This window comes from Elephas maximus, chromosome 11 (genome assembly GCF_024166365.1).
Source record: "Elephas maximus indicus isolate mEleMax1 chromosome 11, mEleMax1 primary haplotype, whole genome shotgun sequence".
Lineage (NCBI taxonomy): Eukaryota > Metazoa > Chordata > Mammalia > Proboscidea > Elephantidae > Elephas > Elephas maximus.
The window spans coordinates 26,124,755-26,139,858 of record NC_064829.1 but is presented as its reverse complement, the minus strand read 5'-3'; the positions used below and the strand labels follow the sequence as shown (position 1 = coordinate 26,139,858).

The following is a 15,104-nucleotide window of genomic DNA, read 5'->3' as shown; positions in this document are numbered from 1 at the left end:
AATTCTAAGCTTGTAAAACAGCAGACACTTCTTAGGATAAAAAGAGAGAAAATATCTTGTTCCTTCCTTTATAGTCCAACAAAATTAAGGGGAATTTTTGTTACTTTCACCCCCGCCTTGGTAGTCAGGGCTAAACCAGATTTCCCCCAGCAGACACCAACCTCAGCAACTTAAAAAGTAAGCCACAAATATGACACTCAAAACCTAGACAACACGTTCACCATTCACAGGTGAACACACAGGTGGTGAGGTGCTTCCCCTTCTCTTAGGCGTGGAAGCAGTTCTCATCCAGCCATGTTAATAAGGGTGGGGACCTGAATCTCTGCTTCAGATTTTATAAGGACCCTGGAAAGACCTCAAATACAGGGGTCATTCAGGGAGGAAAACCAGTGCCACCCATTTCTCTGTGGGTACAAATGCTGGGGCAAAAAATAAGTGGCCTCTGGTCAACAAATCAAACTGATAAATCTGTTTTGTTCTGAAATCACGTAACACTACATTTTCAAAAAACTAAACCCACTGCTTCAAGTCAGTCTCGACTCATAGCAACCCTATAGGACAGAGTAGAACCGCCCCATAGGGTTTCCAACGCTGCCATCTTTACAAAAGCAGATCGCCACATCTTTCTCCCATGGAGCAGCTGGTGGGTCTGAACCCCTGACCTTTTCGGTTAGCAGCCTGGCACTTAACCACTGCATCAGGGCTCCTTAATATTACATTTATATTATTTAAATAATTATGCCAAAAGCAATATACTATAATTAATTACACAAGATGGACCAAAATTGAGCTTAAAAGCAAAGTTCAAGAAAATGTTGGTCTCTTGTCACCTCCCACACCGAAATGTCACACTCAAAGGTTTCAGGTTAGCCCTGATGCACCATTCACCTCTCTTTCAAAACATTATTCAGGGACAGTGTTAGGAGCCCTAATACATGGCATAAACATTATACAAAACATTACTAACAATGCAGAAGAAAAACTAGATAACTGGGAGCTCCTAAAAATCAAACACCTATGCTTATCCAAGACTTCACCAAAAGAGCAAAAAGATTACCTACAGACTGGGAAAATTTTTTAGCTATGACATTTCTGATCAGTACCTGATCTCTAAAATCTACATGTTACTGCAAAAACTCAACTGCAAAAAGACAAAAAACCCAATTAAAAAATGGGCAAAAGATATGAACAGACACTTCACTAAAGAAGACATTCAGGTAGCTAACAGATACATGAGGAAATGCTCACGATCATTAGTCAGTATAGAAATGCAAATCAAAACTGCAATGAGATTTCATCTCACTCCAGCAAGGTTGGTATTAATCCAAAAAACACAAAACAATAAATGTTGGAGAGGCTGTGGAGAGACTGGAACACTTATACACTGCTGGTGGGAATGTCAAATGGTACAACCACTTTGGAAATCAATTTGGCACTTCCTTAAGAAGCTAAAAATAGAACTACCATATGATCCAGCAATCCCACTCCCTGGAATATATCCTAGAGAAATATATCCTAGAGGAATCTGGAAGGCATTATGCTGAGTGATTAGTCAGATGCAAAAGGACAAATACTGTACTAGACCACTATTAAAAGAACTTGAGAAATAGTTTAAACAGAGAAGAAAATATTCTTTGATGGTTACGAGATGGGGAGGGAGGAAGGGTGGGAGAGAGGTATTCACTAATTAGATAGTAGATAAGAACTACCTTAGGTGAAGGGAAAGATGACACGCAACACAGGCGAGATCAGCACACCTGGACTAAACCAAAAGTAAAGAAGTTTCCTGAAAAAAATGAATGCTTCGAAGCCCAGCATAGCAGGGGCAGGGGTTTGGGGACCATGGTTTCAGGGGACATCTAAGTCAATGGGCATGATAAAATCTATTAAGAAAATATTCGGCATCCCACCTTGGAGAGAGGCGTCTGAGGTTTTAAACGTTAGCAAGCGGCCATCTAAGATGCATTAATTGGTCTTAACCCACCTGGATCAAAGGAGAATGAAGAACACCAAGGACACAAGGTAATTACGAGCCCAAGAGACAGAAAGGGCCACATAAATCAGAGACTACGCTCAGCCTGAGACTGGAAGAACTAGATGGTGCCCGGCTACAACCAATGACTGCCCTAACAGGGAACACAACAGAGAACCCCTGAGGGAGCAGGAGAGCAGTGGGATGCAGACCCCAAATTCTCATAAAAAGACCAGACTTAATGGTCTGACTGAGACTAGAAGAACCCCGGTGGTCAAGGTCCCCAGACCTTCTGTTGGCCCAAGACAGGAACCCAAAAGCCAACTCTTCAGATAGGGATTGGACTGGACAATGGGGTGGAGAGGGATGCTGGTGAGGAGTGAGCTTTCTGGATCAGGTGGACACTTCAGGCTACGCTGGCTTCTCCTCCCTAGAGGGGAGATAAGAGGGTACAGGGGGTTAGAAGCTGGTGAAATGGACAAGAAAAGAGAGAGTGGAGGGAGAGAGCAGGCTGTCTCATTAGGGGAGAGCAATTGGGAGTATGTAGCAAGGTGTATATAAGTTTTTGTGTGAGAGACTGACTTGATTTGTAAACTTTCACTTAAAGCACAATAAAAATTTAAAAACAAACCATTATTTACTTTTACCCTATCAGAGTAATTTGAAATATGAAATATAAATCAAGATAATGAATCAATGTCTTTCAGAAGCAACTCAAATCTCTCCTCCGAATGAAAATATCCATCTCCAGCCCAGCTTGCCTTCTCTGCTGTCTTCCAGCAGCATTTATCTAAGTAAGGCACTTTTCACCTTCTATCTTGGATTTTGGAGCCCTGGTGGCACAGTAGTTAAGAGCTCAGCTGCTAATCAAAAGGTTGGCAGTTTGGATCTACCAGCCGGCCCCAGGAAACTCTATGGGGCAGTTCCACTCTGTCCTATGAGTTGGAATCGGCTCAACGGCCACGGGTTTGGTTTTGGATCTTTGATTCCAGTTGTGCACAAGTCTTTTCTACCAGACTGCAAGCTTCTGGAGGGCAGAAGCTATCTTTTATTCAATGTTCCTAAAGTGTTGTGCCCACAGAAAGTACACACAGGTAATCCCTGACTTACACCATATTAGAGTTACGACAAACTACGCTTATAAACTTTTGTATATCTTACTGCTAGTAATATATACTACATACAATGTTGCAGTGCATAATTTGCTGATGTTACCATTCTCAGACGTTCACTCAATTATGTCACTGTAATGATTTATTAAAAAAAAAAAAAACTGCCATCAAGTGGATTTTGACTCATAGCAACCCCATAGGGGGCTTCCAAGGAGCGCCTGGTGCTTTCGAACTGTTCACCTTTTGGTTAGGAGCCATAGATCTTAAGCACTATGCCACCATTTATAAAGAAACTGATAATAAAAGGCAATAATAATGAAAATGAGGTGTTCTATTTACGTCAGAACTGACCTACGATGGAGCCATTGGAATGGAACCCCGCTGTAAACTGGGGACTACCTGTACTAAATATTTGTTTAAAGAATGAATGAAAGTTAGGACTTGGTGGCCCAATTGTAAATAAATAAAACAAAAATATAATAATAGCTGAATGGAAAACTAACACTAGCAAATGAAATAGACATTGTGTCATACAGTTAAGAAATAGATGTTTTAAGCCTCCATCCAGTTGTCCTCTGACTCATGACGATCTCACATACAACAGAATGAAATGCTGTCTGGTCTTAAGTCATCCCCATGACCGGTCACAGATTGGACTGTTGTGATCTACAGGGTTTTCACTGGCTGCTATTTGAAAGTAGATCAACACACCTTTCTTCCTAGTCCATCTTAGTCTGGAAGGTCTGCTGAAACCTGTTCTGCATCATAGCAACACGCAAGCCTCCACTGACGGATGAGTGACGGCTGTGCGTGGGGTGTACTGGCCAGGAATCGAACCTGGGTCTCCTGCATGGAAGGCGAGAATTCTACCACTGAACCATCACTGGCTCCTAAGAGATATATACATACATATATTCAAAACATCTGTCCATAGTATTTATTTAGAGGCAAATTTGTTTTATGTTTTGCTTCCTTGATGTCATATCCTTACTGGATGGAACCAGACACTGAATCTGAGACACAAATCCTTAAAAAATATTATGTAATTGTCACCTGAATAAGAATAGTGCTCCTGGAAAATGAATGCTCTTAGGTATATTAAATGTATTTACATACATTTAACAATTCTCTTCCACTATTGTAACAAATCAAAACGATGTATTAAATTGGGCAAATCTGCTGCAAAAGACCTCTTTAAAGTGTTAAAAAGCAAAGATGTCACTTTGAGGATTAATGTGCACCCCACCCAAGCCATGGTATTTTCAACTGCCTCTTATGCACATGAAAGCTAGACAATGAATAAAGAAGACAGAAGATGAATTGATGCCTGTCATGGATTGAATTATGTCCCCCCAAAAATGTGTATATCAACTTAATTATGCCATGATTCCCAGTATTGTGTGGCTGTCCTCCATTTTATGATTGTAATTTTATGTAAAGAGGATTAGGGTGGGATTGGAACACCACCCTAACTCAGGTCACCTCCCTGACCCAAGGTAAAGGGAATTTCCCTGGGGTGTGGCCTGTACCATCTTTTCTCTCTCAAGAGATAAAAAGGAAAGGGAAGCAGGCCGCGAGTTGGGGACCTCATACCACCAAGAAAACAGCACCAGGAGCAGAGCACATCTTTTGGACATGCGGTCCCTGCACCTGAGAAGCTCTCTGATCGTGGGAAGACTGATGACAAGGAACCTTCCTCCAGAGCCAACAGAGAGAGAAAGCCTTCCCCTGGAGCCGATGCCCTGAATTTGGACTTTTAGCCTACTCTTCTGTGAGGAAATACATTTCTTTTTGTTAAAGCCATCCACTTGTGGTAGTTCTGTTATGACAGCACTAGATGACTAAGACAATGCCTTTGAATTATGGTGTTGGCCAAACATATTGAATATACCGTGGATTGCCAGAAGAACGAACATGTCTGTCTTGGAAGAAGTAAACCCAGAATATTCCTTAGAAGCGAGGATGGCGAGGCTTCAGCTCATGTACTTTAGACATGTTATCGGGAGGGACCAGTCCCTGGAGAAGGACATCATGCTTGGTAAAGTTGAGGGCCAGTGAACAAGAGCAAGGTCCTCAACGAGATGGACTGACACAGTGGCTGCAACAATGGGCTCAAGCATCGCAACGACTGTGAGGATGGCACAGGATGGGGCAGTGTTTCCTTCTGTCGTACACAGGGTCACTATGAGTTGGAGTCAACTCAACAACAACTGGTTAAGGTAGTTAAGACCCAAAGAAATGAAGCTACTTCTGCAGAGCCAATGACAAGTTAGTATGTCACTCAGACGGTCAAATGTCCAAGCCCCTGGGCTAGTGAATATTACTTCATGGGATACAGAGTTACAATGTCAAGCCATGCAGTAAGGACTAAGGAGTCATGTTTAAAAATCTAAGTCAAATAAACGTATTTAATTTTAACTCTTCTTCTATGTTGAAGAACACATTTAAAATTATTTTAAAGAGAATTAAATGAATTTTCATGAAAAATTCAGGAGTTAAGAGAGTCCGTAGGGTCTCCCTGGAATCTTAATTTGAGATTACTAATTTCTGCTTATATTGGTTTTCACTGCTGTATAATTACAAAGGTCCCTTCAGCAATCAGCAGGGCTTTTTCAAGGTACTGGGTTGGTTTTGGCTTTTCAAATATCACTGACTTAAACAGAAATCAAATCACTGCTTGCCTGAAAAAATACCCCCCTCAAGCTTTGGATGGTTGGTGTGGTTAGAAACACTGTCGTCAGCATTAAAGGATGAAATGCTTCCTGTGCAGAATGTCTATACCCCCCCTCCCCGTCCCTTGTTGTTTAAATGTTTATTATTCTCTGTACTGATCACCCACTGGTAGTTACAGTCTGTCCCTGACAATGGCACTTCAGACAATGTTTAATTATCTCATGGGAAACCTGTCAGCAGCAAGACTTGTGCAGGGGCTGTTTCCAGAGCAGATGGCTACAGTGGGCCATCCATTCATCCCATCAGCCATAAGCAAAGCCTCTCAGAAGATAAACGCTACAGAGGGCAGTCACCCTGGAATCTGCTTCATCTTTGCATAAGCTGCAGTCTAGAGTCTCCTCTGAAGTTCCTGGGTGGTACAAACAGTTTGCACTTGACTACTAACCTAAAGGTTGGCAGTTTGAACCCACCCAGAAGTGCCATGGAAGAAAGGTCTGGCAATCTGCTTCCATAAAGATTACAGTAAAAAAAATTCTATGGAGCAGTTTTTCTCTATAACACATGGGGTCACAACGAGTCAGAATGGACTTGACAGCAACAGGTTTGGTTTTTTTGTTTTAGATTCTCCTCCAATGGCTGTCAGAAAAACTCATCAATGTCTTCTGGCCTTTGAAGTGAGGTTATTATGGGTATAAGGTTCAGAGGGCAGGGTCCTATCTACCTTGCTCACTCAGTATCTAGCAGAGTGCCGCCTACAGTAGGTACGTAACAAAGATCTGTTGACTGATTGAATTATTAAAGTATGGCTACAAGGTAGCACAGGCTAGAGGTTTAACATGTGGAATCTATAGTCAGACAGTCTGAGTTCGAATATTGATTCTCCTAGTGACTAGCTGGGTGCCCTCAGACAAGTAACTCAACCTCTCTAAGTTTTTCTACCTGTAAAGTGGAAGAAATGCAGATGCCTGGCATGACAGGTGCTCAATAAATGTTAAAACAACAACAAAAAAAATTGTCATTGAATTGTTTCCAACTTATGGTGACCCCATGTGTTACAGAACAGAACTCCATAGGATCTTCTTGGCTGTAACCTTTACGAAAGCAGGACTTTCTTCCACAGCACCCCTGGTGGATTAAAACTGCCAACCTTTCAGTCAGTAGTCGGGCTGAAACCATCTGCGCTGCTCAGGGACCTTTCGATAAATGTTAGCTATTATTTAACAGAAAAATAATAAGTGGAGGTATTAAGTGTCCCATCAATCACACCTAAGAAGCTATCAGTGAGCACAAGCCATGCCACCCTGTGCCCTGCCTTGTCACCATAGACAGGAAATCCAGAGCTGTGAGAACCTGTGTCTTCCGGAGCTGCAGAAGAACAGAAGCTGGAAAGAGCAGGACCAGCCTGGGGTAGCCCACCTCATGGTAGAGGCAGACTCTTTCCACAGATAATGACCTCAAAGACCTGGACTGCCTTCTGCCCACCTGGCCAATTCTGATCACCGCACTTTGACTCACCAGCTGAAACTCCGCCATGGGTAGCACTTTGGATATCCACTGCCCAGCATGAAGGCTGGGCTCTGCCACCACTTTGGGCTTCTGGAACTCCCCCACCTTCCTGCCCTCGGGAGAGATGCATGTCAAATGTTCCTCCCTGCGAGACTGCCCACATGCTGGGTTTACCCCTTCTCAAAGCATAATCTTTTAATCACAAAAGTTAAATGTCTATTTTCTCATTTGAAACCTAATACTTCAAGGGCCATTTAACTTACATTACCAGCAGTTGCATCAGCAGTTCTGAAATAATATTTTAATAAGAATAAGCTTTAATCAGGAAAATCAGATGCCCGTTTATGATAAAATCTGAAAGGTGTCATCTGCCAGCTTTTCCTATTCACATCATTGCAGTGGCAAAAGGGAGCAGGGCGAGAGCAAGGGAACCACCTCAGGAAATGGTAGAGGAGACCGCAGAGAATATCTATACTTAGCAATAATTAAACCTTAGATTAATTTAAGGATGACAAGCATCCCCAAACTAGCGCAAAGTCAAAAATATAATTCGATTGTAAATTTGCCTTTCAGAGGAAGGGCAACCTAATCCCCAAGAAGTGAAGGGAAAGACCCCGGGTTCTGTTTCCGCTTCCCCTCAGAAAACATGATTCTCTCTGTGTTGAGTGCCATGAGCCCTTACTCACTTGTTTGCTTATCCTGGTTGAGGACAGGAAATCTTGGAGAGACACTGGGAAAGCAAAGAGACTGTAAGCCCTGAGAAAACATCAGGGCAAGGAGAAGTAACCAGTGTTTACGAGAGCATTTTAAAACTACTATTGCCAAACAGTATTTCAGAAATGTTTATATACAAGAGGACAAAAATATGTAGCTGAACACTATGTTTTGATGACACCAACCTCCTCCGCTGTGTTAAGTTAGACCAGCAGTTTGGACCTCTGTGGTCCTGTGGGGCGGTAGTTGTTGGCAGCAGTCTCTCAGGCAACAAGTGCTGCTGTGCTGAAACTCACGAACATCCCCAACTTTCAGAACCAGGGAATGTGACTTGGTAATGGCATACCCAACTCAGAGGAATCAGATTCCATCACAAAGAATGGGAATATTTACCCAGAAACCGTGAGATTTATGGTGTGTAGTACAGCTTTTTTTTTTTTTAGTGCAGCTAATTGAAAAATGGAATTGGAAATAAAACAAACTTCGTGTTTCAATCAGTTTGGAAGACTTCAAGTATTGAAGCAACCAGCAAGTAATTTTCTTCTGGAAAATACATAATGATGTCATTATTTTGGTACTTGTGGCTCCAGGGATGGAGGAAATAAACAGAGACAGAGGTTTGCTAAATGTAGCAGATAGGTGGCGCTGTGGCTCCTGGTAGATTACGGGGTTATACTCAGAAAGCCTGGGTTGTTACAAAGGCTATGTCCAAGGTTTAGCTATCAGAATTAGCAAGTCAGATAGCTACCTTAAAAAGGCATCTGACACACAAGAGCTAAATTTACTTTGGCAGTCGATATTTATGAACTTCTATAACTTCTAAGGTGTCCACTGATTTTCTACTTGATTGAAAAATGCTTTAGGTTAATACTTTTAAGTATCTGCAAAACTTGTCATTAATTTCTATCATTTAGAAAAATCAAATTCTAATAAAATGTTGGCTTTTTGAAGTATAGTGAGTTAACGACTACACAAAGTAATTACGAGCTCAGGGAAAGCCTAATGCAGTTTACTTTTGGGGTTAAAAATGCAGTTTACTTTTGGGGTTACCTACGGCAAAATCGCCACTTGCTACGGACAGCTTTCCTTTCATCTAGGAACGCACCTTGTGCTTGGCTTCAGAAGTCTTGTGTCCAGTTACCTGACTTCACTCCTTCCTGGCTGCTGCACCAATTGCAGGTTACCCAGCTACTTAAGTTGCCTGAGATTCACCTTTCTTCTAAGCTGCACCAGAGGTAATCTATCATGTGTCCAAAGCGGTTCCAAGCAACACAGGGAAACTGGCTAAGCTTGTCTTTAGAAGCCTACCTACCATCATCCTAGTTGTCAGTTCCTATTTCTTCTAGACTGAGTTTCCACGTCTACAATATTGTTAGTTGCCATCATGTCGATTCTTACTCATGGTGATCCCACATGTGCAGAGCATAACTGCTCCACATGGTTTTCAAGGCTATGACCTTTTGGAAGCAGGTGCCAGGCTTGTCTTCCACGGCACGTCTGGGTGGGTTCTATCTGCCAACCTTTTGTCTAGTAGTTGACTGCTTCACTGTTTGGGCCACCCAGGGATGTGGGAGTTAAAACCCCTACCTCACAGGGCTGTTGATAGGCTTCATAGAGTGCTTGCAGAGGGCAGAACACTGGCTGGCACTTGTTAGCTGCCACAGAGTCAGTCCTCGGCTCATGGTGCCCACTTAAAACCCAAACCAGACCCGATTCCAACTCATAACAACCCCACGTGTTAGAAGAGAACTGCTCAGTAGGATTTTCTTGGCTGTAATCTTTAGGAAAGCAGATCGCCAGGCCCTTCTTTGCCAACCTAAGGTTAGTAGTTGAGCACAAACTACTTTTGCCATGCAGGGACTGGTGACCCAAGGAACTTATTACTGTTTCCTCCCTTCCCCACCTCACCAGCCAGACAAATGGGTGCCAATTATGTAGTAACAGTCAGTAAACAATTCTCTTATAGAATATTTTCATTTGGCATAGTGGTTAAGTGCTACAGCTGCTAACCAAAAGGTCAGTAGTTCAAATTCACCAGGAGCTCCTTGGAAACTCGATGGGACTGTTCTACTCTGTCGGACAGGGCTGAGTCTGAATCGACTCCAGGGCAATGGGTTCGTGTTTTTTTTTTTTTATTTCAAAGTGACTAGTCCATCCAGGAACTCATCTTTTCCCCCTCATTCTCTCTCACTTCTTTACCCCCAGAGGGGCAGAAAGTGGGGCCTTTAGGAGTGTGCAGATTGCTGAGGTCAGCGAGGCGCCTTCTCCAAGGACTGTTTAGCTGGTCCGGAATGCAGTGTGAATCTCAGAAAACTGTGTTTAGAGCTTTTAAGTGTATTTTCTACTGCAGATTTGAGTTAACACTGAAAAATACCCAAGCTGCAATACCAGACATTTACCCATTGAAAAGCACAAGATTTTCAGGGTTTAGAAACCCCAGTGGGAGCTGGTGAAGTGAGTGAGTGGTTCATCTGCCCAAGAGTTCAAAAACTACTAACCAGGCAGTGTTCTGTTGTACACAGGGTCGCTATGAGTCTGAAGCGACTACATGGCACCTAACAACAGCAGCACCAGCTAAGGAATGTGTGTGTTTCTAAAACGTAAATGAGAGAAGAGAAAGGGAGGTGGAGAGAGAAGAAACACACTACAGAAATCCTGGTGGTGTAGTGTTTAAGTGCTACCGCTGCTAACCAAAAACCCCAAAAGACAGGCAGTTCGAATTCTCCAGGCGCTCTTTGGAAACCATCGGGCAGTTCTACACTGTCCTATAGGATCACTATGAATCGGAATCGACTTGAAGGCAGTGGTTTTGGCTTTAGTATGCATTTTGGAATTCTCAGGGCACTTTTCACAGGGAGTTCAGCCCCCTCCCTGTCTGGGGATGGAGACCTAACGCCCTGGGGGTGAGCTAATTGGTGGGATATTATCGCTCCGGGCAGTTCAGAGCGAAGGGAACCTTCCAGAGCCAAAAGTTACTTTCCAATGGCATGATGCTACCCGGTGCCTCCCTCGCAACAGCAGCCCTGGCAGGTCAAAGCGGTCGCAACGCTTAGTCTCCCAACCGCGGTCAGATGGCACTTGGCACCCAGTCCCCTCCTTCGAGCCCGGCCCGCGCAGGTACTGACACCCGTTATCCAAACACAAAATCAGGAACTAGAGTCTTGTGTAAACACCACGCCGGCCCCACCCTTAAACGACTCCCTGAGGAGTTAAAACACTGCTCGGTCGGTAGTTTTAGAGTCTCCCTCTGATGCCTCCGCTGTAGTTATTTAGCTCACATATAAATCAGGATTCTGCTGACAAATCTCCGTATCTCCACGAAACTGAAGGCTGCTCTGCAAAGCCCCTCTCCTTGTGATTTTTTTCTTAAGTGTCATACCTGACACTTTCTTAAACCCGCCTGCAGAGAACACCGCCGAGGGGACGATTAACGGGATAATGTGTGTCACCCCCTGAACGCACGTGGGCACACCAACCCCCAGCTGGGCACATGGAAGGGATGCAAAACGAGGAGGAGTTATTTTCCAGTCGGTGAATATTTGGGAGGAAGATGCCAAATACACGTCCGAAGCCAGCTGAACTCCGTGGGCACCTAATCATTGCCAGATGTGGAGCGCGCGCCGCGAACATCCCGAGCCTCGGAGAAAACACCGGACGGCGGCACACCGCCTTCTGGGATGGGGGAACAGCACCGAGGAGAAATGAGAGGGACCGGGTCCGAGTGAGGGGCGCTGGAGGGCGGCGAACCGACCAGGAGCAATTATTATGCCTCCGCTCTCCTCGGCATATTTTTCCAATTAAAAAGTTGGAAGCCGGAATCCGTAAACAACGACTTAAGGATTCAACCTACTTTTCAAACTACACGATGGGGAGGAGAAGACTTGCACATTTAAAAACTCTAACCGCTAGGTCCCCTGCGGTGTCCGACGCCGAAGTCTCGGAGCGCCCCAAGCGTCCACGCAGGAACCCGCGGAGAAAGTTCGCGCGGGTACCGCCCCCGCACATTCCGCGCGACCCGGAGCCCAGCAAAGCCAACTGCGCGTCCTACCTTTCATGGTGACCGACGAGACGCACCACCAGCCAGGGAGCTCGGTGCGAGCGCCGCGCCGCCAAGGAAGTCCGCCCTGAGCAGCCGGTCACTGCACGCCCATGGCAGCCTGGAGCCGTCCCGCCACCGCTGCCCCGCGCACCCCGCGCTCCGCTCCCGGTGCTCGGCGCTGTGCTGCCGCGGGGCTGCGAGCGCGCCACTCCCCCCGAGCGGGAGGTGCCGCGCCCGCCAGCGCCCCTCCCCCGGCCGCCCGCCCGCCCGCCCGCCGAGCGCCCACGCCCCCTCCGCGCCCTCCGCCCGCACCCGCCCCGCCCCCCTGCCGCTCGGGCCGCGTCACTTTCTGGCCTCTGCTCTGCTACTCGCTCTCCTCTACCCGCTTCTCTCTTTTTCCTGTTGGACAAGCATCGGAACCCGGTCGGAAGGAGAGCCTCTCCAAGGGCGGTCAAGTTTTCACCCTCGTGGTGCGCGAAAGGTGCAGCTGACCCTAAAGCACGTAGAGAGTGTGGGGCCCGAGAGTTGACCCGCAGTGGCCACGACGGGCGAGGGGGAGGTGGTCCCTTCCCCAAACGACTCCGGGGCACAGAGTGTTAGAGGATTTTAACAGGGGCTAGAAAAAAATTTTTTTTTCTAGAACTTCCTCAAAGCTAAAAGCGAGTTTCCAAGTGCGATTGTGGACGCCCAAAGGAAAGTGGGCAGCTAGGGAGCGCGCTTGCTGTCAACCAGACTCCAAAGTCCCCTTAGACACTCTCCCTGCAGAACTCGAGCAGGATTACAATTCTTGGACCTTTCAGAAAAGAGGGAGGAATAAAAAGACCAAGAAACTTACCACATCCCGTTGGCTGGAAAAACTACCCTTCCACCCACCGCCTCTGAAATGATCAGGTTTGCGCATTTCTTTGTCCCTTCCTGGGTTGACTCCTGTTTCATTATGAAGGGAGGCTGGGCTCTTGAGAGGCTTCATCTCAAGTTCTTTTCTTTGTTGCCCTCCATGTTGTTACTGTCCACTTAGGGAAACCCGTGTTTATCTTCTCTTTTAGAAACACCCTAAGCAGACCCATTACTTTATTACTTTAACATACTAAGTGGTAAATGGGGCTGTGGGGAGGGAGGTGAAGTGACAGAGGAAATGACAGATGATAACTGTAACGTACTCGCACACGAAAAGCAACATAACTCTGGTTTCTACTTTTCCTTTTGCCCTCCTGAGGACTTGGTAATTTTGGTGTAACCAACCCATTGATTAATTCTGAGCAGGGAACTCTTCTAGTAAAAGACAGTGTCCAGAAATGAATACATTAAAGTATTTCACAGCATCTCCGTTCCAGAAGCCTTCTTTTTTAACATTAAGGGAAAACTCAGACATGCCCGGCAAAGAAAAAGAAGAAAGCTGGAACTTCTCCTCCCCCCGTCCCCCCACCTTAGATGTTGGTGAAACTAAGGGTCCCTGTAGGGTAACTCTGGAGAAGTGCTCTTCTGTCTTGCAGGGCAAGTTAGCTGGCTGAAGGGGGGCCCAGGGTGTGGAGTCTCAGCTCAGAGCTTGCTAACCAATGTTGGGATGGAGGCCCACCAATTTCTTCCGGCAACAGTTTCTCCAGCTGCAAAATGGAGAGTCTTGGCTCCAATTTCAACATTTGAATTAAAAAGAAAAAAAATCATTTAAAAAACTTAAACCTATGATGTTAGCTGTGGTAATGAGCCGGCCTCACAGCCCTGCTGTTGAGAAAGCCCAGCAACCCTTTGGAGGCCAGTTTTAAGTAGAGCTCCTACAAGATGCCCCCCCACGCCCCCACCATCTTCAGCACAGTGTGGACTGAGGGGAATGGAGGGTAGAAGAGGTAGAAGTGGAGGCCATATGCAGATCATCAGTTGACCAAGATTTCTCTGATCAAGAGTTCTGTAAGGGATTGAGGATTGACCTGGGCCTTGGGGAGAGGAGAAGGGAAGGTAAAAAAGAGGAGAATGGTATAATGGAAAGGACTGAGGATAGGTGAAGATGCTTTGACGACTCAGAGGAGATGGGCTACAGCGTCTCCTCGCCTCCAGAACCAACAACACCCTACATTTACATTGCATTTATGTTACCCAAAGAATGTGCTGCCTTATTTCATCCCCCCTACTTTCTACCGATGTAGAAGGGAACCCTGTTGGTGCAACGGTTAAGCTCCTGGCTACTAACTGAAAGGTTGGTGGTTCGAACCCACCTAGACGTTCCACAGGGGAAAAGACCTAGAAATCTGCTCCTGTAAAGCCCAGGAAGCCCTATGGGGCAGTTCTACTTGGTCACATAGGGTCGCTATGAGTTGGAATCAACAGCACACAACAACTGATGATAGAATCCAATTAGCCTTGACTCCTCCCTTTCTCTTAACCCTACATCCTCGCCAAGTTCTTCTTCCACCCTTGAAATGGACCTCAAGCTTCTCCATTTCTCTGTCTCCACTGTAACCCCCATGTAAGACCATAATATCCCATCTGGACTACTGCAATAATCATCCTAGTGGTCTCCCCACGTTTATTTTTGCTCCCTCTCAATTGCACACTCAATCACACAGCAGCCAGAGTGGCAAGGAAGGATGGTGATCCCTGAGAAACACACAAGGAAACACACAGGAAACAAACAAGGTGAACTCTACAGTTTACTGCCTTGAGAGCGTTTCCAGACTGTAACGCAGGAGGCAGACAGCCCAGAGAGACCAAGGCAAGACAGAACTCGAGAAAAGAAAGCCACAGTTAATTTCACCACCTCCTTGAAGTCACTGTGATACTTTCATCTCTGTGCTTTCTCGCCTGCTGACAACAAGGAGCTTCCAGCAACGGTCGTTGCCGCCACCACCGGTTGCTGTTGAGTCAGTTACAACTCATGGTGACCTAGTATGTGTGTCAGAGTAGAACTGTGCTCCATAGGGTTTTCAGCAACAGGTTTTTCAGACGTAGATCAAGAGGCCTTTCTTTTGAGGCTCCTCTGGGTGGACTCGAACCACCAAACTTTCTGTTAGCACCTGAGCAAGGTACCATTTGTGCTACCCAGTGATTTCGTCACTGCCACCACCACCTCCCATTTTTCTGCTTATTTCCCTTC

General features: G+C 45.6%; 1 protein-coding gene across 1 annotated transcript in view; it reads right to left on the bottom strand.

Moving 5' to 3' along the window:
• COLEC12 (collectin subfamily member 12) overlaps nt 1-12,215 on the bottom strand; it is a 241,575-nt gene extending 229,360 nt beyond the window's left edge. The window contains exon 1 of the mRNA XM_049901010.1: nt 12,026-12,215. Coding sequence (XP_049756967.1) covers nt 12,026-12,032 — 7 coding nt within the window. The 5' untranslated portion in view covers nt 12,033-12,215. The remainder of the gene's footprint in view (nt 1-12,025) is intronic.
• Between the last annotated feature and the right edge of the window lie 2,889 nt (nt 12,216-15,104).